Source organism: Schistocerca serialis, chromosome 1 (assembly GCF_023864345.2).
Source record: "Schistocerca serialis cubense isolate TAMUIC-IGC-003099 chromosome 1, iqSchSeri2.2, whole genome shotgun sequence".
In the NCBI taxonomy this organism is placed as follows: domain Eukaryota; kingdom Metazoa; phylum Arthropoda; class Insecta; order Orthoptera; family Acrididae; genus Schistocerca; species Schistocerca serialis.
The window spans coordinates 740199338-740220894 of record NC_064638.1 but is presented as its reverse complement, the minus strand read 5'-3'; the positions used below and the strand labels follow the sequence as shown (position 1 = coordinate 740220894).

Here is a 21557-nt window from a genome sequence, read left to right as displayed (position 1 = left end):
TAGCTTGTTAAGAGTTTCTCTAAAGTTTTTGATTATAGGTTTCTGCCCACCCTTAGCACTGATTCTTGTCCACACATCCTTAAGTATAGCTTCCATGTCTGTTTCAGTAGATTTGATTTTTTTGTCTACTGCAGTGAATACACCCCTCAATTTCACATTAACCTATGATTTTGATGTACACTTAGATTTACCCAAAAAATTTCACTGCATCAGTTTCAGGATTTAGGCACCTATTTGTGTCTAGAATTACATAAATACTACCTTTGTGCTTTAAACTTTGTTGTGAATACTTCAGCAGTTGATCACTAGGGTTTTAGTGTTGATAGTGGGGGAAAATTTCTTTCGGCCTTACGCTAATACTTTGGAGTTTACTGCAGGAATCATTATCTGGACTGGATGTAGAGTCACCTACTCTAAAAAGTTTTGTATGCACTCCACACACTGCCAAACAGCAGGGTACAAGTTTGTGCTTCAAGCTTTCCACTTGATCAGAATCAGATATTCTCTGCCAATTGCTGGAATGAACCAAGTATTACCTAAGACCCCAGGCAATGTGCACGATTTGTCCAGTGTGTGCACCACAATCTACAACTGGTTCCACCATTAACTGGATGGCTATTGGAACAGTCTCCGACATGTTGAATGACTTGGCTTACGTCCTACGTGCATAAGGATTTCCTTTGCATACCTTGCTGCCACCTGTTTTAACTACCAGCAAATAACAGACACGCTCCCCCTGCCCTTTTCTATTGACTTCCCCAGCTAGGGGACAAAGCAGGCTTCCCTACAGGAGAATTGTATCACATTTGTCAGTCAATTTCAGTAGGTTTAAACCTGTTGGCAACAGAGAGAAGTGTAGGTCCTCAAGTTCTCCCTGCTCCTTGCCACCTCTACACAGTACCCTGAAATGTACTATTAACTCACAACTTATTCTAACTGTTGATTGTCCAATATTTCCTGGAGAAGAGTGTGTTTTCGTGGGAGGTACCTTTGGTATATCTCACACATGATTCTCAATAGTTCACTCAGCACAGCCATTCATAACAACTTCTAATGGGTTGACAGCAGTCAATGCAATCTTCAGCTTTATTGCAAACAGTAACTAATTTATCCTGTAGCTTAGAAAAGCAATATGGCTGTTGCTATGGCTTTTGCAATGTTTCAATGTGATCATTAAACAAGTACTTTAAATTAACCTCACTGATTCTCTTTCAGTTTCTGGATCTGTTGTGCTGCATGGTTAGCAAGTTCTGAAACTACCACACCTAAGCAACAGGTTTGTGTTGTAATGGGGAAAAAAAACTAACTTGGGACAAAATTTACTGATTCCTTGATGATAACTGTGTCTCGAACTTTTGTCGAGGCTATGCTGGACAAAAGATTTACAATTTTGATTCCATTTTATCATACGATGTGTCTTTTCCAGATCTGTTTTTCTAGGTGAGCGGTTTTAGAGCACGCTTCTATATGCTACATTCTTTATTTTTTAGCAGTTTTGTACTACCAGTAATGTGACAGGCTAATGTGGTGGATAGCTCTACCTATGTGTACAGAAATACTACTACAACCCTCCGAGCTCGGGGGGTGTAATATGTCAGAATGACAGAGGTATGGTTTTGGGAGAGAGGGATGATTCATGCGAAATTGTGCAGATAAGCACAGGCACATGTGTCACTAACTTTATTACATTGAAGGTACGCAAATGGCCTTGTGCTCAAGTAGGCGATGGTACTGTGCATCGTGCACGGGTCAGTGCTATCTCGAATGCCGGATTCTGCAGTGTCACCAGTGTCTGGTTGGCCAGCCTTACAAATGTAGCGATCCTGCTCACGCCATGGCTTAGTGGCCACTGCATGCGTTAAGTGTGCCCTTGGCCTGGGACATGGCTGACTGCTCCCTCAAGTGCGACTTGTGGATTACACGCAGCGTGTCGAAGGGAAGCAGCCAACTGCTGTCTTAGTAAGCCTTAGCAGCTCTGGGCGTCTGCCCAGGGCACCTCATTCAGTGCCCACAGACAGCTCTGTACCTGGGAGGCCACGAGTGCACACCATGGGTGTGCCCCAGCAGGTGGCAGCTTGCAGTCCACCAGATGATGCTGCCCAGAGAGTGGAAGATATCAGCCCTCTCACTGGTGTAGCTCCAAGGTGCGACGTGCCCCACCACAGCAATGACTTGCCCATGCAGCGGAAGTTGGAGGTAGCTTCAGCAGGCCTGTTGGCCACCAATATCCATCATCAAAAGGTCATCGTGGCTGGCCTGCAACTTTAACAACTGTCATTCTCTCTAGTCCTAGACGCGGACAAAATTGTGTTATTACAGCCTGCTTTGAGCCTCTTGGCTCATTTATTTATACATCCTTTCCCTACACCTTTGAAGAGAACAAGTGTAGTGCTCTTTGCTAATTACATCATCAGCTTTCCTCAGCCCACTTTGGTCCCTACACAGGTCACTTGGCACTGTTTTAATTGCAATATATGGGTTCTTCACAGCATGCTGGTGCCCTGTGCTGCCATGATTACTTCCCAGTTGTATACTGTGCCTGCCAGGTTGTGCTTTCTAGCCTACGAGTGGTGTCGTAAAACTGCCTCACAGAATCGTTCGCAAAATATCAACATCTCTCATGCCTGCCATCCGATGTGCCAATCAGTCCCTTAACTACTACCTTTCAGCCATAGCTGCATTTGATTTATAAGAATTTCCAAAATACACACCTACACTTATTCGTGGCACAGCAGTACTTTGCAAGACACTGCTGTGTGGTGGAGGGTACCTTGTAACACTACTAGTCATTTCATTTCCTGTTCCATTCAATTTTCATCATTGGCCATGAAAGCTTGCATTGCACGATCAGTTATATAGTTCTCCCATACAGAAATAACCCCTACAACACCTCAAGTGAAGAACAGGAGGGGATGGGGTCCTGATTAACATGTTTCATGACTTAATACCACATCTTTCGGGTGAAATGTGTTCAATTTGGTTTTGCAATAACTGATCCATGACTTCATCTAGTAATTCTTGTCATCAGAATAACTCCGCACTGTCGCCTGATAAACAAAGTAAGAGCCTACGGAATATCAGACCAGCTGTGTGGCTGGATTGAAGAGTTTTTACCAAACAGAACACAGCATGTTGTTCTAAATGGAGAGACGTCTACAGACATTAAAGTAACCTCTGGCGTGCCACAGGGGAGTGTTATGGGACCATTGCTTTTCACAATATATATAAATGACCTAGTAGATAGTGTCAGAAGTTCCATGTGGCTTTTCGCAGATGATGCTGTAGTATACAGAGAAGTTGCAGCACTAGAAAATTGTAGAGAAATGCAGGAAGATCTGCAGCGGATAGGCACTTGGTGCAGGGAGTGGCAACTGACCCTTAACATAGACAAATGTAATGTATTGCGAATACACAGAAAGAAGGATCCTTTATTGTATGATTATATGATAGCGGAACAAACACTGGTAGCAGTTACTATTGTAAAATATCTGGGAGTATGCGTGCGGAACGATTTGAAGTGGAATGATCATATAAAATTAATTGTTGGTAAGGCGGGTACCAGGTTGAGATTCATTGGGAGAGTCCTTAGAAAATGTAGTCCATCAACAAAGGAGGTGGCTTACAAAACACTCGTTCGACCTATACTTGAGTATTGCTCATCAGTGTGGGATCCGTACCAGATCGGGTTGACAGAGGAGATAGAGAAGATCCAAAGAAGAGCGGCGCGTTTCTTCACAGGGTTATTTGGTAACTGTGATAGCGTTACGGAGATGTTTAGCAAACTCAAGTGGCAGACTCTGCAAGAGAGGCGCTCTGCATCGCGGTGTAGCTTGCTCGCCAGGTTTCAAGAGGGTGCATTTCTGGATGAGGTATCGAGTATATTGCTTCCCCCTACTTATACCTCCCGAGGAGATCACGAATGTAAAATTAGAGATTCGAGCGCGCACGGAGGCTTTCCGACAGTCTTTCTTCCCGCGAACCATACGCGACGAACAGAAAAGGGAGGCAATTACAGTGGCACGTAAGGTGCCCTCCGCCACACACCGTTGGGTGGCTTGCAGAGTATAAATGTAGATGTAGATGTATATGGGAATGAAGTTGCTCATCCTTGTATGGAATATTTTGGGTGAAATGTGTTCAATTTGGTTTTGCAATAACTGATCCATGACTTGACCTAGTAATTCTTGTCATCAGAATAACTCCAGTTTAGTATTTCTGACTGTTGAACTCAACTTATTTAGGGAGAGGAATCTGCTTCAAGGCAGACTTACATCTGTAGTAAGCAGAATGATCAGGAAAGTCCCATTGAAACCAGCCTTTCAGTATATGCATTTAACTTCATTTATTTCTTTAATGAACAATACAATACAATACAATAAAGTACAATACAAATTTAGAAACAAACTTAGCTTTAAATAATGTGTTTATCTTTGGAAATTATTTTGCACTGAATGTGGTCAGCTACAGTCACTCTATACAAAAACCTGACTCTGTTCTTCATAGCATGTGCATCAGAAAATTTCTGACATTCCCTTCCTTCAGTTGTCAAAGTATAGCCTTCCAAACACATCAGAGTTGCAGCAGGTCCCTCGTATTGGCATCTGCATCAATATTTACTGCTTCATCTGTAACTGTTTTATAAGTTTTTAATATAATAGAGGGAAACATTCCACGTGGGAAAAATTATCTAAAAACAAAGAAGATGTGACTTACCAAACGAAAGCGCTGGCAGGTCAATAGACACAGAAACATACACACAAAACTCAAGCTTTCGCAACAAACTGTTGCCTCATCAGGAAAGAGGGAAGGAGAGGGAAAGACGAAAGGATGTGGGTTTTAAGGGAGAGGGTAAGGAGTCATTCCAATCCCGGGAGCGGAAAGACTTACCTTAGGGGGGAAAAAAAGGACGGGTATACACTCGCGCGCGCGCGCGCGCACACACACACACACACACACACACACACACACACACACACACACATACACACATACGGTGTCTGTATATGTGCGGATGGATATGTGTGTGTGTGTGTGTGTGTGTGTGTGTGTGTGTGTGTGTGTGTGTGTGTGCGCGCGCGCGCGCGCGCGCGCGAGCGAGTGTATACCAGTCCTTTTTTTCCCCCCCCTAAGGTAAGTCTTTCCGCTCCCGGGATTGGAATGACTCCTTACCCTCTCCCTTAAAACCCACATCCTTTCGTCTTTCCCTCTCCTTCCCTCTTTCCTGATGAGGCAACAGTTTGTTGTGAAAGCTTAAATTTTGTGTGTATGTTTGTGTTTGTTTGTGTGTGTGTCTATCAACCTTCCAGCGCTTTCGTTTGGTAAGTCACATCTTCTTTGTTTTTAGATAATGTTTTATAAGTTTGTTAGGGCTACAGATAAATGTGTAAAAAATTTAAACTGCTTGTATGTTATGAGAGACAGTTAATACTTCTGTTTGTACTTTCTCTCTTGTAACAATTGTGATCATCTTAAATTTTTTGGATTAGCTTTCACTCAATGTGAGTTACAATCACTAGTGAGAATGAATGAACCAGAAAATAAGGCAGGACATTCACTGTGGAAAACTGCTACAGACAACAGAAAGATACCCTTGCAACTGATACAAATAATTAATCTAATATTATAAAATCACCAGTTTCAGAATATCAAGAATATTACGAAAAGGGTAGATTGCTACTTACGGTATTGACAGGAGTTGCTGACAGGCACAATGAAAATAGTATCACACTTCGAGCTTTCAGCTAAAGCTTTTTTCAGAAAAATTATTCACACAAGCAAGCACACATGACCACTGTCTCTGGCCAGAAAGCAATGGAACTGAGGCACAACCATGAACAATCACGACACCCTCCAACGCCAACCCATTTATGGGCCACCTAGAGGAAATCTTCCTAGCTTCCCAAAACTCAAACCATTGGTCTGGTTCAGGGCCAAGACACCTTACCTTCATTCCTTCACAATCTTAACACCTTCCCTCTAATCTGCTTCACCTGGTCTTCCTCAATCCAGCATGTCACCTCTCTGGACGCTGACAACCTTTTCTCTGACGGATCTATTCCCATATCTGTCCACATTAAACCCACCAACAGCACCTGCATTTCAACAGCTGCCATCTCTTCCAACACCAAAAAAATTCCTCACATACACCATGGCCGCCTGGGGACAGCATGGCTGCAGTGACACGACCTCCCTTGCCCAGTATGCCAGTGTGGTGTCACCGCCAGACACCACACTTGCTAGGTGGTAGCCTTTAAATCGGCCGCGGTCTGGTAGTATACGTCGGAACCGCGTGTCGCCACAGTCAGTGATTGCAGACCGGGCGCCGCCACACGGCAGGTCTAGAGAGACTTCCTAGCACTCGCCCCTGTTGTACAGCAGACTTTGCCAGAGATGGATCACTGACAAATACGCTCTCATTTGCCGAGACGACAGTTAGCATAGCCTTCAGCTACGTCATTTGCTACTACCTAGCAAGGCGCCACTACCAGTTTATATTGAGATTGTAATTATGTATCATCAAGAGTGATGTTCTCCAATTATGGATTAAAGTTAAGTATTCCACGAGCTCCGTACTTTATTTAATATACTCAACTACTTTAACTGTTCCAGACCTCACGCCAGTCTGCGTGAGCTTAAACGCGTGCATTTCGGCCTCCTCTAGCAACACGGTGTTGGCTCTTCTGCCAACACATCAGCCAGTATGCTGAAAGTCTCACAAAGTCCTTCACAGGTAGGCACTATCCCTAGAAACCTAGTCCATAAATATATTTGCCATGCCATATCCTCACACATCCCCAAGAACCGGCTACAAGGGGTCCAAGGTGAACACGGGCCTCTGCACAAAGCCAAGGCGGTGCAGGGTTCACACACATTGGTAAAGTGGCAGGTAGTGTGAACTTAAGCTGCCAGTGCAGTAACGAAGCGAACTCCAGGATGTAGCAGAAGAGGTACACACCCCATACTGGCAGTCGAAGGAGTCATTGGAGGCGGCATAGGATGGGTGACTAGGCTTGGCAGACAAATGACAGGCATATCCACTGAGGAGAACATCACAGTGGTCTGGCAGCATTAGTACAGCAGCATAGAGACTCTCAACCAGTCAGTCGAGTGTTAAAGGTGCCAGTGACCAAATGGATGTCATGGACATGCAAATGCATGAACGAAACATCCGTAATCTAGTTTCAAATCGACAAGGGATCAGTACAAACCAAGGAGGTTGGTCCGATCCACTCCCCAGGAAGCACCACTGAGGACACGTAGGACACTGAGGGACTGTGTACAATGGCTGGCCAGGTTAGACACATGGAGGACAAAGCAAGTTTCTAACTGAGCATGAGCCCCAGGAATTTGTAGTTTCAACAGGCAGAAGAGCAACAGGCTTAAGATGTAAACACAGTGGAAGAAACCCACTGTGCCACAAGAACATTGTACAAATGGTTTTGTCTGTGGAAAAGTGAAAGCCACTGTTGATGCTCCACAGTAAAGACAATCGAGGCATCATTGAACACGCTGCTCAAGGAGACAAATCTGTGAAGAACTGCAATAGATTGCAAAACTGTCAATGAAAAGGGAACCGGAGATGCCTGGCGGGAGACGCCACAACATTGGGTTAATGGCGATAAAGAGGGTGACACGATGGCACCCTGAGGCACACAGGAAGGTATCAGACAAGGCAGAACCCACATGTACCTTGCAAACTTTTTTTTTTTTTAATTCCTGAAGGAAATGGAGCAGGTGGCCTCAGAAGCCCCATGCGTAGAGTGTATGGAGGATATCAGTCCTTCAGCACGTTTCATAGGCTTTCCCCAAATAAATAAATAAAAAAAACAGCCACAGTCTAGTAATTCCACAGAAAGCCATTCATGACATGAGTTGACAAAGTGACGATATGGTCAACTGCAGAACAGCACACTCAAAATCCACATTGTGCAGTGGTTAGCAGATTGTGAGACTCAAGCCACCATACCAGCCGAGCACGAATCATATGTTCCATCACCTTGGTAACACAGCTGGTGACAAATTGGGCAGTAGCTAGCAAGAAAGTGTTTATCCTTATCGGGCTTGGATATAGGAATGACAGTGGCTTTATGCCAGCATCTGGGAAACGTGCCATCTGCCCAGATGCAATTGTATGTATGAAGCAGAAAAGTGCTTGCCTGCAACAGAAATGTGCTGCAACACCTAAATGTTAACATCATCCAGCCCTGGGGTGGAAGATCAGGAGGAAGTGAGAGTGTGATCTAGCTCCTGCATAGTAAAGGCGGCACTGTAGCATTCACGATTCTGAAAGTTGAAGGGTAACCCCAGAGCTTCCTCCACTCGTTTCCGATGGAGGAAGACAGGGTGATAGTGGGCAGAGCTCAAAATCTCTGCAAAATAGCGCCCCAAGGTGTTGGGGATAGCAATAGGGTCCCCTATGACATCACCTGCTACAGTCAGGCCGGAAATTGGGGAATGGACCTGACATTCGCCCACACTATGGAAGAGAGTGGGACTGTTAAAAGAACTAATAAATGAAATCTAGTTAGCTTTTTTGATATCCTGAAGAACATGACGACATTGTGCATGCAACTGCTTATAACGAACGAAGTTCACTATCATAGGGTGAGAGTTAAAAACATGCAGCGCGTCTCCAGGCATGCCCCAGTCCACCAGGGCATAGTGCAGTAAACATGAAGTGTGAGGAATGGAAAATTCTGCAGTAGTAAGGATAATGTTTATACGGTATTGTACCTGGTCTTCACAACTGGGAAAATGTTGTTCATCGTAGGTTGCCAGGGAGGTGTGAAGACTCCATTTGGCCTTAGAAACATGCCAACTGAATTTGCACGTAGGTGGGGTAGGAGACAGCAAACAGATAGCACAGGGGAAATGGTTGCTTGAGTACGTGTCTGAGAGAATGGACATTCAAGATGACGGGCAAGCTTGGCAGTGCAGAACAAAATGTCCAAATGGGTGTAGGTGTGCATGGAGTGTGAAAGGAATGTGGGTGCTCCAGATGAGAATGAGTTGATTGAGAAGGTTGGCCAAGAGGGCCCTCTTTGACAGGTTCTGGGAGAGTCCCAAAATGGATGGTGCACACTGAAGTCACCAAACAGCAAAAAGGGGTGAGGGAGTTACCCAATAAGCTGGAGAAAGTCTGCCCTGGTGACACTGAATGACAGACAGATGTAGATGGTACAAAGAGAGAAGACGAAACGAGTAAGGCAATGCGGACTGCAACAACTTGCATCTGGATGTGCAGTGAGATGGTTTGACTATGAATGTCAACCTGGATGAGCAGCACGACTCCTATGAGATGGAATGCTGTCCTTGGGGGAGGGGGGTAAGGTCGAAACAGACTGAAAGCAACGCAGGAGATCAAAACGATTGCAAGGACGCAATTTTGTTGCCTGAAGGCAGAAAACCAGTGGACACTGCAATTCCAAGAGCAACTGCAGTTCCCCCTTGTTGGATCTAATGCCACAAACATTCCATAGGAGGAGAGTCATGAAGGGAAAGGGGAGGAGGGAGAAAAAGAAGCGTAGTCACTTCGGTAGCTGCTGAGCGTCAGCCTTCGAAGACACACTGCCACAGACCGCAGAGGCTGGAAGATCCTGCTCCACGAGATCAACAAAGGCTTCGGCATTCACACTGGGTCTTCCAGTGGATTTCAGGGCACAGAAATGATTGGCAGTGCGCAGCAGAGAAATGGAGTTTGGCTGGCAAGGGCATCATGGGATGACACCATCGAAGAGGGTCTCTAAGTCAGTGGAGGAGGAGATCATTTGCCTTTGTTTGGTTTCTTGGAGCCTTGGCAGTTGGCAGGTGAAGACTGAGGTGTTTGCTGGCTGGAGGGACATAAACAGTCTTTGTGGGAGTGTTCCTTTCATCCTTTCCAGCCTGCCTGTTACGTAGCAGATAATTTGCACAGATGGAGGAGAGGAGGAGGAGGAGGAGGAGGAGGAGGAGGAGGAGGAGATGGGGATACTACCATAACACTGGGTGATTTTGCAACCACGGAGCTGAATTTGATGTTGCAAGTCTGTATGACTGTGTCCTTCATGGAGCAAGGTGTAGCGAGAATGGTACCGAGTGCCAGATGGTAAAGAACAGGGTTTCTGACTAGCCAACACTTGCGAGCAACAGGGTAAGCCACTTTTTCCTTCACCTGGATCACCTGGACAGCTCGCTCATCAAGATACAAAGGACATTCTCGGGAGGAGGTTGCATGGTCACCATTGCAACTGATGCAGCGGGGTGAAGGAGGTGGGCAATTGTCCTTGTGAGCATCCCTACCACAAGTAGCACATTTGGTTGGATTTCGACAGGACATCCAAGTGTGGTAGTAACGCTGACATTGGTAGCAGTGCATAGGGTTTGGAATGTATTGTCGGACCATGACGACTTCACAGGCTGCTTTGACCTTCGAAGGAAGCATTGCTCTGTCAAACTTGAGAAAAAGAATGTGTTTACGCATGAAGGATGCATCAACCTTTTTCATCACCTGTGGACTGCTGTAACATCTCCGACAGCGCGCTTCTTCCAGCGGGGGATCTCCCTCAGAGAGGGGGGGGTGGGGGGGGGCGCTCAGCTCACCCGCCTTGGGTGAGTGTTTAAACTTCAGGCCACAGCTGCTGAACTACTGACAAAGGGACCAATTGGTAATTTGGGAAAGGAACACCTCAGGCAATTACCCTTCGCTAGACCTGACCTGTACCAGAGGTACAGGTGAACCCTAACTGTCAAACTGAGGCTGGGTATTATGCATTACCTAGTTACCTCTTACGTGTCAGACGTGTGGCTCAGCCTTCAGGAGTGCACAGGGAGGAAGGATAAATGAAGAGGAATCTCAAACACTGCAGTGGAGGAAGGATAGGAGATGGAGAACGAAGAAAGAAAGAACAGTGGAGGAACTGTTCTGGCAGCCTTGTACAGGCAGTGCTGACTCTTCTACTCCTTTCCTTTCCATCCATATACTGCTATCCCTCCTCCTTCCCTGAATCATTTCAGATAGCTACTTCCTTTTGATGTGACATCACTGCATTCAGGCCAGAGTGGCCAGAGATATTGGTCATGTGCGTGTGAGGTATCCCTGCTTGTGTGAATTTTCATTTCTTTTCTGAAGAAGACTGGCCAAAAGCTCAATGTGTAACACTTTTTGTTGTGCCTATCTGCAACTCAATATTTCACCTTAGGATGAGTAGCACTCCATCCTTTCAATAATATTATTGACATTGAAACCTGGATGTTCCATAGTTTGATTTTTCCTAGTAGCAGTTCCAGAATAAACAGATGTGTCATTACTGATAAAAGTGTAGATCTGACTGGTGCACTACTACACTGAGATAGGCAAAGCAAAATTTATAATGTTTATTTCATACACTGTGGTCTATAAACAGTGGCTTTTCTTCATAACAGCTTCTTAGAAAGACAACAGATTGGTTGGGATGATGATGATAATGGTATTTGAATCTGTTTTAGTAACATCTGCTGATATACCCACCAGTTACAGGAGTCAGATCCCACTCAACTGGCTGCAGATTAACACAGAACGGGTCATTCAAATCAAGACCCTCATAAATGTCTTTTTCCTGGCCAGTCTCCATATCCGATAAGTTTTCATCTGAATCATAATGCTTATCATCTGGTTCACTTTCATTTTCAAGCCCATGTATTAAGTGTTCTAACTGTAATTGCTCCAGCTGAAAAATATGACAACTACATTAAATGTTGAAGTGCAATTACATTACAAGAATATTCCAGAACATCTGCAAAGATGTTGTTACATTTAGATATACACTGCATCATATGACAGTGACACTCAGTTTAAAGGAATGCCTTGTATTGTGTTTCCACAAAAAAACTTAAGGTGAAACCATGAGCATGTAAGGTAAGTTTGTGCATCAACAACAAGAAATGGATGGAGTGCCTGCTCATCACATAGATAAGGCACTGAGTAGAATATGCATTAAAAAAGACTGCTGGATATTATCAGCTGTTGGATTAAGTACTTTTGTCTGTCTCAAAAACGCGAGCTTAGCTCTCATACTACATTTAGTGTCTCATTTTCTAATCTAATTACACAGCTTCTTCTACATTCCATCACCCTGATTTTTTCCTTTGTTGATGTTCATCTTATAATCTCTTTTCAAGATACTATTCACTCCATTTAACTGTTTTTCCAAGTCTTTTGCTGTCTCTGACAGAATGACAATGACATTGGCAAACCTTAAAATTATTTCTTCTCCCTGAACATTAATTCCCTTTCCAAATTTCTTCTTGGATCTCTCCACTCGTTGTTCATTGCGCAGAGTTAATAACTTTAGGGATAGAATATGACCCTGTTTTACCTCCTTGTCAACTACAGATTCCCTTTCATGTCATTATGCCCTTTTAACTATAGTCTGGTCTCTGCAGAAAATGTAAAAATCATTTTGCTCCCAGTATTTTATCCCTGCTACCTTCATAATTTCGAAGTGTAGTCCAGTTAATATTGTTAAAAGCTTTCTCCGACCTATGATTATAGCATTTGTAGATCTAATCTTCTAAGGTAGGTCATAGGGTCAGCACTGTCTTTTGGGTTTCTACATTTCCCCAGAACCCAAACCAATCCTCCCCGAGGTCAGATCCACCAGTTTTTCCATTTTTCTGTAAATAATTCGTGTCAATATTTTGCAACCATGACTTATTAAACTGACAGTTCGGTCATATTCTCACCTGTCAGCAACTGCTATCTTTGGAATTTAAATTATTATGTTCTACTTATATATCGGGTGAACGTTAATAAAAACCAACAAACTGCACAGACAGATTCCTGAATGGGAATGGAGGAAAAAAGTCTTACAAACTTGTGTCCGGGAAGGGAAGGTGTGCATGCAATTACAACAAACTGTCTCTGAACACAGTACAGAGCTGCATTGCATACATGTCACGACAGATGTTCAAAGTGGCCTCCATGGGATGCCATGCACGCATTCGCACGTCACATCGTGGATTGCTGCACTCTTTTTGCATGTTCTGTCCCCCCTCTGAACAGCGTCACATACATTGTGAAAACGTTGTTAAAGTGTCTGCCCATGAGCAACCAGTTCAGTGCCCAAGGCTCTTTAGATGTCCCCAGAGGCAAAAATCCATTGGTGTAAGTCTGGTGATGCTACAGGGCCCCTAAGTCCTTTCAAACATCCAGGAAAGATGATGGTCTGAACTGTAACGCAGAAGTGAGGTGATGCTCCATCATGCAGAAACCACATAACCTGTCGTACTGACAGAGGCACATTCTCAAGCGGCCCAGGTAGAGTATTCCGAAGGAAGTCCAGGTACATTCCTCTGTCAAGGTGTTGTAGAATAACTACTGGTCCAAGTACATTGTCACCAAGAAACCTTGCCCACTCATTGATGCTGAACTGATGCTGATGAGATGACTCATTCACTCCTCAAGGTTTATCTTTAGCCCACAGATGACTATTATGCAGACTGATTATGCTAGTTCTGGTAAACGCTGCTTTGTCAGTAAAGATAATTGATGACAGAAATTCCATAATCGTGATGGTCTGCTGCAAAACCAATGGGGAGGGGGGGATGCTTCACTTGTCGTAGAAGGAAATCCACTGCCGATATTCCTTGCACTCATTGCAGGTGAGAGGGATAGTGGTGGTCATTGGGTAGGACACACATAATTGTACTTTGGCTTACATCATGTTGGCACACCACTTGCCTGGAGCTTGTACAAGGGTTCTTCTCAACATCCTGTAGAAACTGATCTTCCAAATATGATGTATACATGGTGCACTACCTTCCAGCTTGTCTGTCTGTCTGTCTGAAAGGACCCATGATCCCACAAACACCCAAAAAGAGCTCGACATCTTGTGTGATGTGGTTGGTGTCTCTGAGGGTACTAGTTTTGGTATAGCCGTGCTGCCCCTCAACCGTTTCCATCTGATTGGCTGCACACAAACACCATCTCAGTTTTTCCTGATGTGAATACCACACCATTTTGCTGTTGTATTTCTTTCTCCTGTTCCAGTCCAATGTCGCTTAAAGCTCAGTCTGATATTCAACAACCTATGGTTCCTTCAATTTATCCAGGTTGAATCCCCTCACTTTCCTAACTTTTTGCAATTTCGTCAGTTTTAATCTGTGCTTCATAACCAATAAATTATGGCCAGAGTCAACATACACTTTGTGATCAAAAGTATCTGCTTCATATTAGGTGCATTGTGCTGCCACCTACTGCCAGGTACTCCATATCAGCGAGAGGTGAGAGAGCAGAATGGGGCACTCCACGGAACTCACAGACTTCGAACATGATCAGGTGACTGGGTGTAACCTGTGCCCACACTCCTAAACATCCTTAGGTCCAATGTTTCTGATGTGATAGTGAAGTGGTAACGTGAAGGGACATGTACAGCACAAAAGCGTACAGGCCAACCTCATCTGTTGACTGACAGAGACCGCTGACAGTTGAAAAGGGTCGTAATGTGTAATAAGCAGATGTCTATCCACACCATCATACAGGAATCCCAAACTGCATCAGGATCCACTGCAAGTGTATGACAGTTAAGTGGGAGGCGAGAAAACTTTTATTCCATAATCGAGCAGCTGCTCCTAAGCCACACATCACGTCAGTAAATGCTGAACGACGCTTGGTGGAAGGAGCGTAAACATTGGAAAAACATTTTGTGGAGTGACGAATCATGGTACACGATGTGGCGATCCAATGGCATGATGTGGGTATGGTGAACGCTGGTGAACGTCATCTGCCAGCATGTGTAGTGCCAAGAGTAAAATTTGGAGGCCGTTGTGTTATGGTGTGGTCATGTTTTTCATGGAGAGGGCTCGCACCCCTTCTTGTTTGGCATGGCACTGTCACAGCACAGGCCTACATCGGTGTTTGATGCACCTTCTTGCTTCCCATTGCTGAAGAGCAATTTGGGGATGGTGATTACATCTTTCAACAACATCGAGTACCTGTTCATAATGCACGGCCTGTGGCGGAGTGGTTACACAACAATAACATACCTGTTAATGGACTGGCCTGCACAGAGTCCTGACCTGAATCCTATACACCACCTTTGGGGTGTTTTGAAACACCGACTTCATGCCAGACCTCACTGACAGACATCAATACCTCTCCTCAGTGCAACACTCCGTGAAAAATGGGCTGCCATTTCCCAAGAAAGCTTCCAGCACCTGATTGAACATATGCCTGCGAGAGTGGAAGCTGCCATCAAGGCTAAGGGCGGGCCAAAACCATATTGAATTCCAGCATTACTGATCGAGGGGGCCCACAAACTTTTAAGTCATTTTCAGCCAGGTGTTCGGGTACTTTTGATCACATAGTGTACATCCTTGGACATGACTTCAGTTTAAAATCTGGTTTTGACGTCTCTGTCTAACCATTATATAATAAACCTGAAACCAGTGTCACCAGGACTCTTCCACATATGCAAAATTCTACCAGGTAGCTTTCTCCTTCATTCCTTTCCCCCAGTCCACATTTTCCAGTCACCCCTCACAATCATTGGTCTCCCTTAACTACATGAATAATTTTCTTTACATGATCATATTATTCAGTAGCTTCTTCAACTGAGATGCTAGTTGGCCTACAAACTTTTCCTACTCTGGGTGGGTGTTCGCTTCCTGTCTATAATGGCTACTATAATGCATTAACTGTGACATTAAGAGTAATTAACTCCCATTATTATTTTCTCATTATCATTAGGCCTATTCCTGTATCACCCCAATTTTCTTTCTTTTAGGTACCCTGTACTGACCTAACCAGCAGACCTATCCCTTCTGCATCTGCACTTACTAATTCCTGCTGTATTAACAGCTAACTATTCATTCCCTTTAGGCATATAATCTTTTACTTATTTGGCGGGTATTGGCTTCGTAGTTAGACCTATCTTGGCCATGATGTGTTCAGTATGCTCTTCATACCAGCTCACCCACATACTTATTTTCTTATTAGAACTACTCTTATATTACCCCTAGAAGACCAGTTCTTCCAGTTTTCCCGATACCACTACTCTCTTGAGTAGTCCCTGTCTGTACATCTGACTGCAGGAGGGGGGGGGGGGGGCATATTATCTCCTGAATAATATACCCAAGAGGGTGCCACCATCTTTAAACAAAACACAGCAGAGCTGCATGTCCTCACAGAGTGTATACATGGGAAGGGAAAAATTTCTCAGATTTCTCAGTTAAAAAAAAAAGAAATTTTCCCGTGTGAAAATACATTTTTTCTGGAAGGTGGTGGTGGTGGGGGGAGCAAGAGAGAGAGCAGGTACACTCCATTTTCGTAGTATGGTTGGTTGGTTTAAGGATTAAAGGGACCAAACTGCAGAGGTCATCGGTCCCTTTTTCCAAAATACTAAAAATACCCACAGAGAATAAAAAATGTTCAACAGAATAGGAGACAGACGACACAGAACAAAAGAAACATAGACAAGGACCAGACAAAACGAAATAAAATCACATGGAGTGTGACGGTGGTAGGCCGACCATAGGAACAAAAAAAAAAAAAAAAAAATGGAAAAGCTAACCACCGAAAACACATTAAAAACTTGGTTTAAAACCGGAGGCCAAAGGCCAGAATCAACACAAAACAAGAAAATAAAACAGAAACACTCAGATTAAAGAATAAAAACTCCCTGCCCTAATAAAACGTGAAACTAAGGCAGCCATAGCAGGGTCATCAGATAAAACGGCAGGGAGCGTATCAGGCAGCGCAAATGTCTGCCTGACCACAGCTAAAAGGGGGCAGGCCAACAGAATGTGGGCCACTGTCAAAGCCGCCCCGCAGCGACATACAGGAGGGTCCTCCCGGCGCAGTAAATAACTGTGTGTTAGCCGGGAGTGGCCAATGCGGAGCCGACGAAGGACGACTGAGTCCCTGCGGTTGGCTCGCATGGATGACCGCCACACAGTCGTCGTCTCCTTAATGGCACGTAGTTTATTGGGTGTGATCCGATCGCGCCATTCAGCGTCCCAAAGCGCGAAAACTTTTCGGCGGAGGACTGCCCGCAAATCAGTCTCTGGGAGGCCAACATCCAGAGATGGTTTACACGTGGCCTCTTTCGCCAGGCGGTCAACATGTTCATTGCCCGGGATACCGACATCACCGGGGGTCCACACAAAGACCACAGAGCGGCCGCAACGCGCAAGAGTATGCAGGGACTCATGGATAGCCATCACCAGACGAGAACGAGGAAAACACTGGTCGAGAGCTCGTAAACCGCTCAGGGAATCTCTACAGATCACGAAGGACTCACCTGAGCAGGAGCGGATATACTCTAGGGCTCGAAAGATGGCGACTAGCTCAGCAGTGTAAACGCTGCAGCCAGCTGCCAAGGACCGTTGTTCGGAATGGTCCCCTAGAGTTAGCGCATACCCGACACGACCAGCAACCATCGAACCGTCGGTGTAAACAATTCCAGAGCCCTGATACGTGGCCAGGATGGAATAAAAGCGGCGGTGGAAGGCCTCTGGAGGGGCCGAGTCCTTCGAGCCCTGTGCCAAGTCGAGCTGAAGGCAAGGGCGAGGAACACACCACGGGGGTGTACGCAGAGGCGCCTGGAAAGGGGATGGAACAGGGAAAAACCCAAGCCCGCAGAGAAGCTCCTTGACGCGTATGGCGATCGGACAACCCAACCGGGGCCGACGGTCCGGCAGATGGACGACCGACTGCGGGAACAGGACACGGTAATTTGGATGCCCGGGCAAGCTAAAAATATGGGCAGCATAAGCAGCCAGTAATTGTTGGCGTCGCACCCGCAGTGGAGGGACACCTGCCTCAACAAGGATGCTGTCCACAGGGCTGGTGCGGAAGGCACCAGTGGCAAGTCGGATCCCGCTGTGTAGTATTGGGTCCAGCACCCGCAACGCAGAGGGGGATGCTGAGCCATAAGCCAGGCTCCCATAATCCAGACGGGATTGGATTAACGCCTGGTAGAGCCGCAACTGGGTAAATCGGTCGGCATCCCAGCGGGTGTGGCTCAAGCATCTCAGAGCGTTTAGATGCCGCCAACACGCCTGTTTAAGCTGCCGGATATGAGGCAGCCAAGTCAACCGGGCATCGAAAACCACCCCCAAAAACCTGTGTGATTCCACCACTGAAAGAAGGTCGCCGGCAAGATAAAGCCGCGGCTCTGGGTGGACAGTGCGTCGCCGGCAGAAATGCATTACGCAGGTCTTGGCTGCCGAAAACTGGAACCCATGAGCTACAGCCCAAGACTGTGCCTTGTGGATAGCACCCTGTAGCTGACGTTCAACAGCTGCAAAGCCAGTAGAGCTGTAATAAAGGCAGAAGTCGTCAGCATACAGGGAAGCAGAGACAGAATTTCCCACGGCCGCAGCGAGCCCGTTAATGGCTATTAAAAACAGGCAGACACTTAAAACAGAACCCTGTGGCACACCGTTCTCCTGGACGTGGGTGGAACTATATGAGGCTGCGACTTGCACGCGGAAGGTACGATACGACAGAAAATTTCTGATAAAGATCGGCAGAGGGCCCCGAAGACCCCATCCATGAAGCATAGAAAGGATGTGATCACGCCATGTCTTTTTTTTTTGTTTGTGGTTTTAGGGCGCAAAACTTCTATGGTCATTAGCGCCCAGCCCGTGACGTAGGAAACAGGATAAAAACGAAATTTAAAATCAGCAGCAAGGGGAACAAAGTCATAAAATTTGAGAAACTAAAGGCAGAAGGAATGCTTAAAAATCCACTATAGAAAGGGGTTGGTTGTCCCCAAAAAAAGCTTCAAATCACTGACATCATTTCACTGTCACTAATAAACTGTAGAACGCGGTCAGCTGAGCGCGTGTCATCTGCTAAAATCAACGATAGATCAGGCGATAGCTGTAGACGGGAGCGTAACGGATTAAAATAGGGGCATTCAATTAAAAGGTGTCTGACCGTCCACAGCTGAGAGCAGTGGGGACAGAGTGGGGGAGGATCACCGCTTAAAAGATGTCGATGGCTAAAAAGACAGTGCCCTATCCGGAGTCTAGCTAAAATTACCTCCTCCCGACAACGCGTTCGGGAGGAAGAGGTCCAAGCGCAAGGAAGGGCTTTCACTTCCCGCAATTTATTATGGGGAAGTGTTGACCAATGCGCACGCCATAAATGAGCAACTTGGCGACATAAACCGCTCCGTACATCGGTAAACGGAAGAGACTGAATAGCTGGCCGAGGAAGAGAGACTGCAGCCTTGGCCGCTATATCGGCCGCCTCATTCCCACAGATACCAGCGTGTCCCGGGAGCCAGAGGAACGCCACTGAGACGCCCCCCAGGTGGAGCAAGCGCAGACAGTCCTGAATCCGGTGGACCAGAGGGTGCACAGGGTAAAGAGCTTGGAGACTTAGGAGAGAGCTGAGAGAATCTGAGCAGATTACATACTGTATCCACTGATGGCGGCGGATGTAGTGGACAGCCTGGAGAACAGTGTGAAGCTCCGCAGTATAAACCGAACACTGGTCGGGAAGCCGAAAGTGATTTGGGGTGTCGCCAACAATATAGGCACTCCCTACACCTAACGATGTTTTCGAGCCGTCGGTGTAAATAAATGTGGCTTCCGTCATTTGTGCACATAGAGCAGCAAATGCCCGATGGTAGACAAGTGCAGGGGTACCATCCTTGGGAAATTGACATAGGTCTCTGAGCAAGTCGATCCGGGGACGGAGCCAAGGCGGTGCTGTACCCCAAGTTGTCAAGAAGGTTTTAGGAAAGCGGAAGGAGAGAGAATGGAGCAGTTGACGGAAGCGGACTCCCGGGGGTAGTAGGGAGGAGGAGCGGCCTGCATACCCGACATCAAAGGAGGTGTCGAAAAAAAGGTCATGGGCTGGATTAGCAGGCATGGAAGACAGATGGCTAGCATAACGACTCAGAAGGACTGCCCGCCGATTGGACAGCGGAGGTTCAGCAGTCTCAGCATAAAGGCTTTCCACAGGGCTGGTGTAAAAAGCTCCAGACACTAAACGTAATCCACGGTGGTGGATAGAGTCGAGACGCCGAAGAATAGACGGCCGAGCAGAGGAGTAGACTATGCTTCCGTAATCCAATTTCGAGCGCACTAAGGCGCGATAGAGGCGGATAAGGACCACTCGGTCCGCTCCCCAGGAGGTACCATTCAGGACACGGAGGGTGTTAAGGGAACGCAGACAGCGAGCCGAAAGATAGGAAACGTGGGAGGACCAGCACAGTTTTCTGTCAAACATAAGACCCAAGAATTTAGCGACGTCGGAAAACGGAAGGTTGACAGGACCCAGATGTAAGGAGGGCGGAAGAAACTCCTTACGTCGCCAAAAATTAACACAAACGGTCTTACTGGGTGAGAAACGGAAGCTGGTTGCGATGCTCCACGAGTGGAGGCGATCGAGACATCCTTGAAGACGTCGTTCAAGCAGGCTGGTCCGTTGAGAGCTGTAGTAGATCGCAAAATCGTCCACAAAGAGGGAGCCCGAGACATCAGGAAGGAGACAATCCATAATTGGATTAATGGCGATGGCAAACAGTACAACACTCAGCACGGAGCCCTGGGGTACCCCATTTTCTTGGGAGAAAGTACGGGAGAGAGTAGTGTTCACCCGCACCCTAAATGTGCGCTCTGCCATAAATTCGTGAAGAAAAAGGGGCAGCCGGCCTCGAAAGCCCCAAGAGAACAATGTGCGGAGGATGCCTGTCCTCCAACAGGTATCGTATGCTCTCTCCAGATCAAAAAATATTGCTACCGTTTGGCGTTTCCGGAGAAAATTGTTCATGATATAAGTGGAGAGAGCAACAAGATGGTCAACGGCAGAACGATGCTTTCGGAATCCGCATTGGGCTGGTGTTAAAAGACTGCGGGATTCCAGCCACCAAGCTAAACGGTAATTCACCATACGCTCCAAAACCTTACAGACACTACTCGTGAGAGAAATGGGGCGATAGCTAGAGGGGAGATGTTTGTCCTTTCCAGGTTTCGGAATGGGAACGACAATAGCTTCCCGCCATCGCCTGGGAAAGGTACTGTCGGTCCAAATTCGATTGTAAAGGCGAAGGAGGTAACGCAGGCTATGGGTTGATAAATGCAGCAACATTTGGACATGGATACCATCCGGTCCTGGGGCGGAGGAGCGAGAAGAAGAGAGGGCATGTTGGAGTTCCCGCATGGAGAAAACAGTATTGTAGCTTTCGTGATTTTGAGAGGAGAAAGCAAGATGTCGCACTTCCGCTGCACGTTTCTTCAGGAGAAACGCTGGCGGGTAATTTGAAGAGCTCGAAATCTCAGCAAAGTGCTGACCCAATGAGTTAGAAATTGCGACGGGGTCCACTAAGGTATCATGCGCGACAGTGAGCCCAGAGACCGGGGAGAAACTAGGCGCGCCTGAGAACTGTCGAAGCTGACTCCAAACTTCCGAGGAGGGAGTGAAGGTGTTAAATGAGCTAATAAAGAATTTCCAGCTTGCCTTCTTGCTATCGCGGATGACGCGACGGCATCGCGCACGGAGCTGCTTATATCGGATACAGTTTGCCAAAGTTGGATGGTGACGGAAAATGCGAAGAGCACGTCGCCGCTCACGTATTGCGTCACGG

At 46.2% G+C, this 21557-nt stretch overlaps 1 protein-coding gene across 1 annotated transcript in view; it reads right to left on the bottom strand.

Annotated features, from left to right (window-relative positions):
* Positions 1 to 4317: 4317 nt before the first annotated feature.
* Positions 4318 to 21557, bottom strand: part of LOC126481836 (uncharacterized) — a 41593-nt gene continuing 24353 nt past the window's right edge. Inside the window, exons 2-3 of the mRNA XM_050105797.1 lie at positions 11486 to 11684; positions 4318 to 4631 (exon numbers count right to left, since the gene is read on the bottom strand). Of these exons, the coding sequence (XP_049961754.1) occupies positions 4570 to 4631; positions 11486 to 11684 (261 nt within the window). The 3' untranslated portion in view covers positions 4318 to 4569. The remainder of the gene's footprint in view (positions 4632 to 11485; positions 11685 to 21557) is intronic.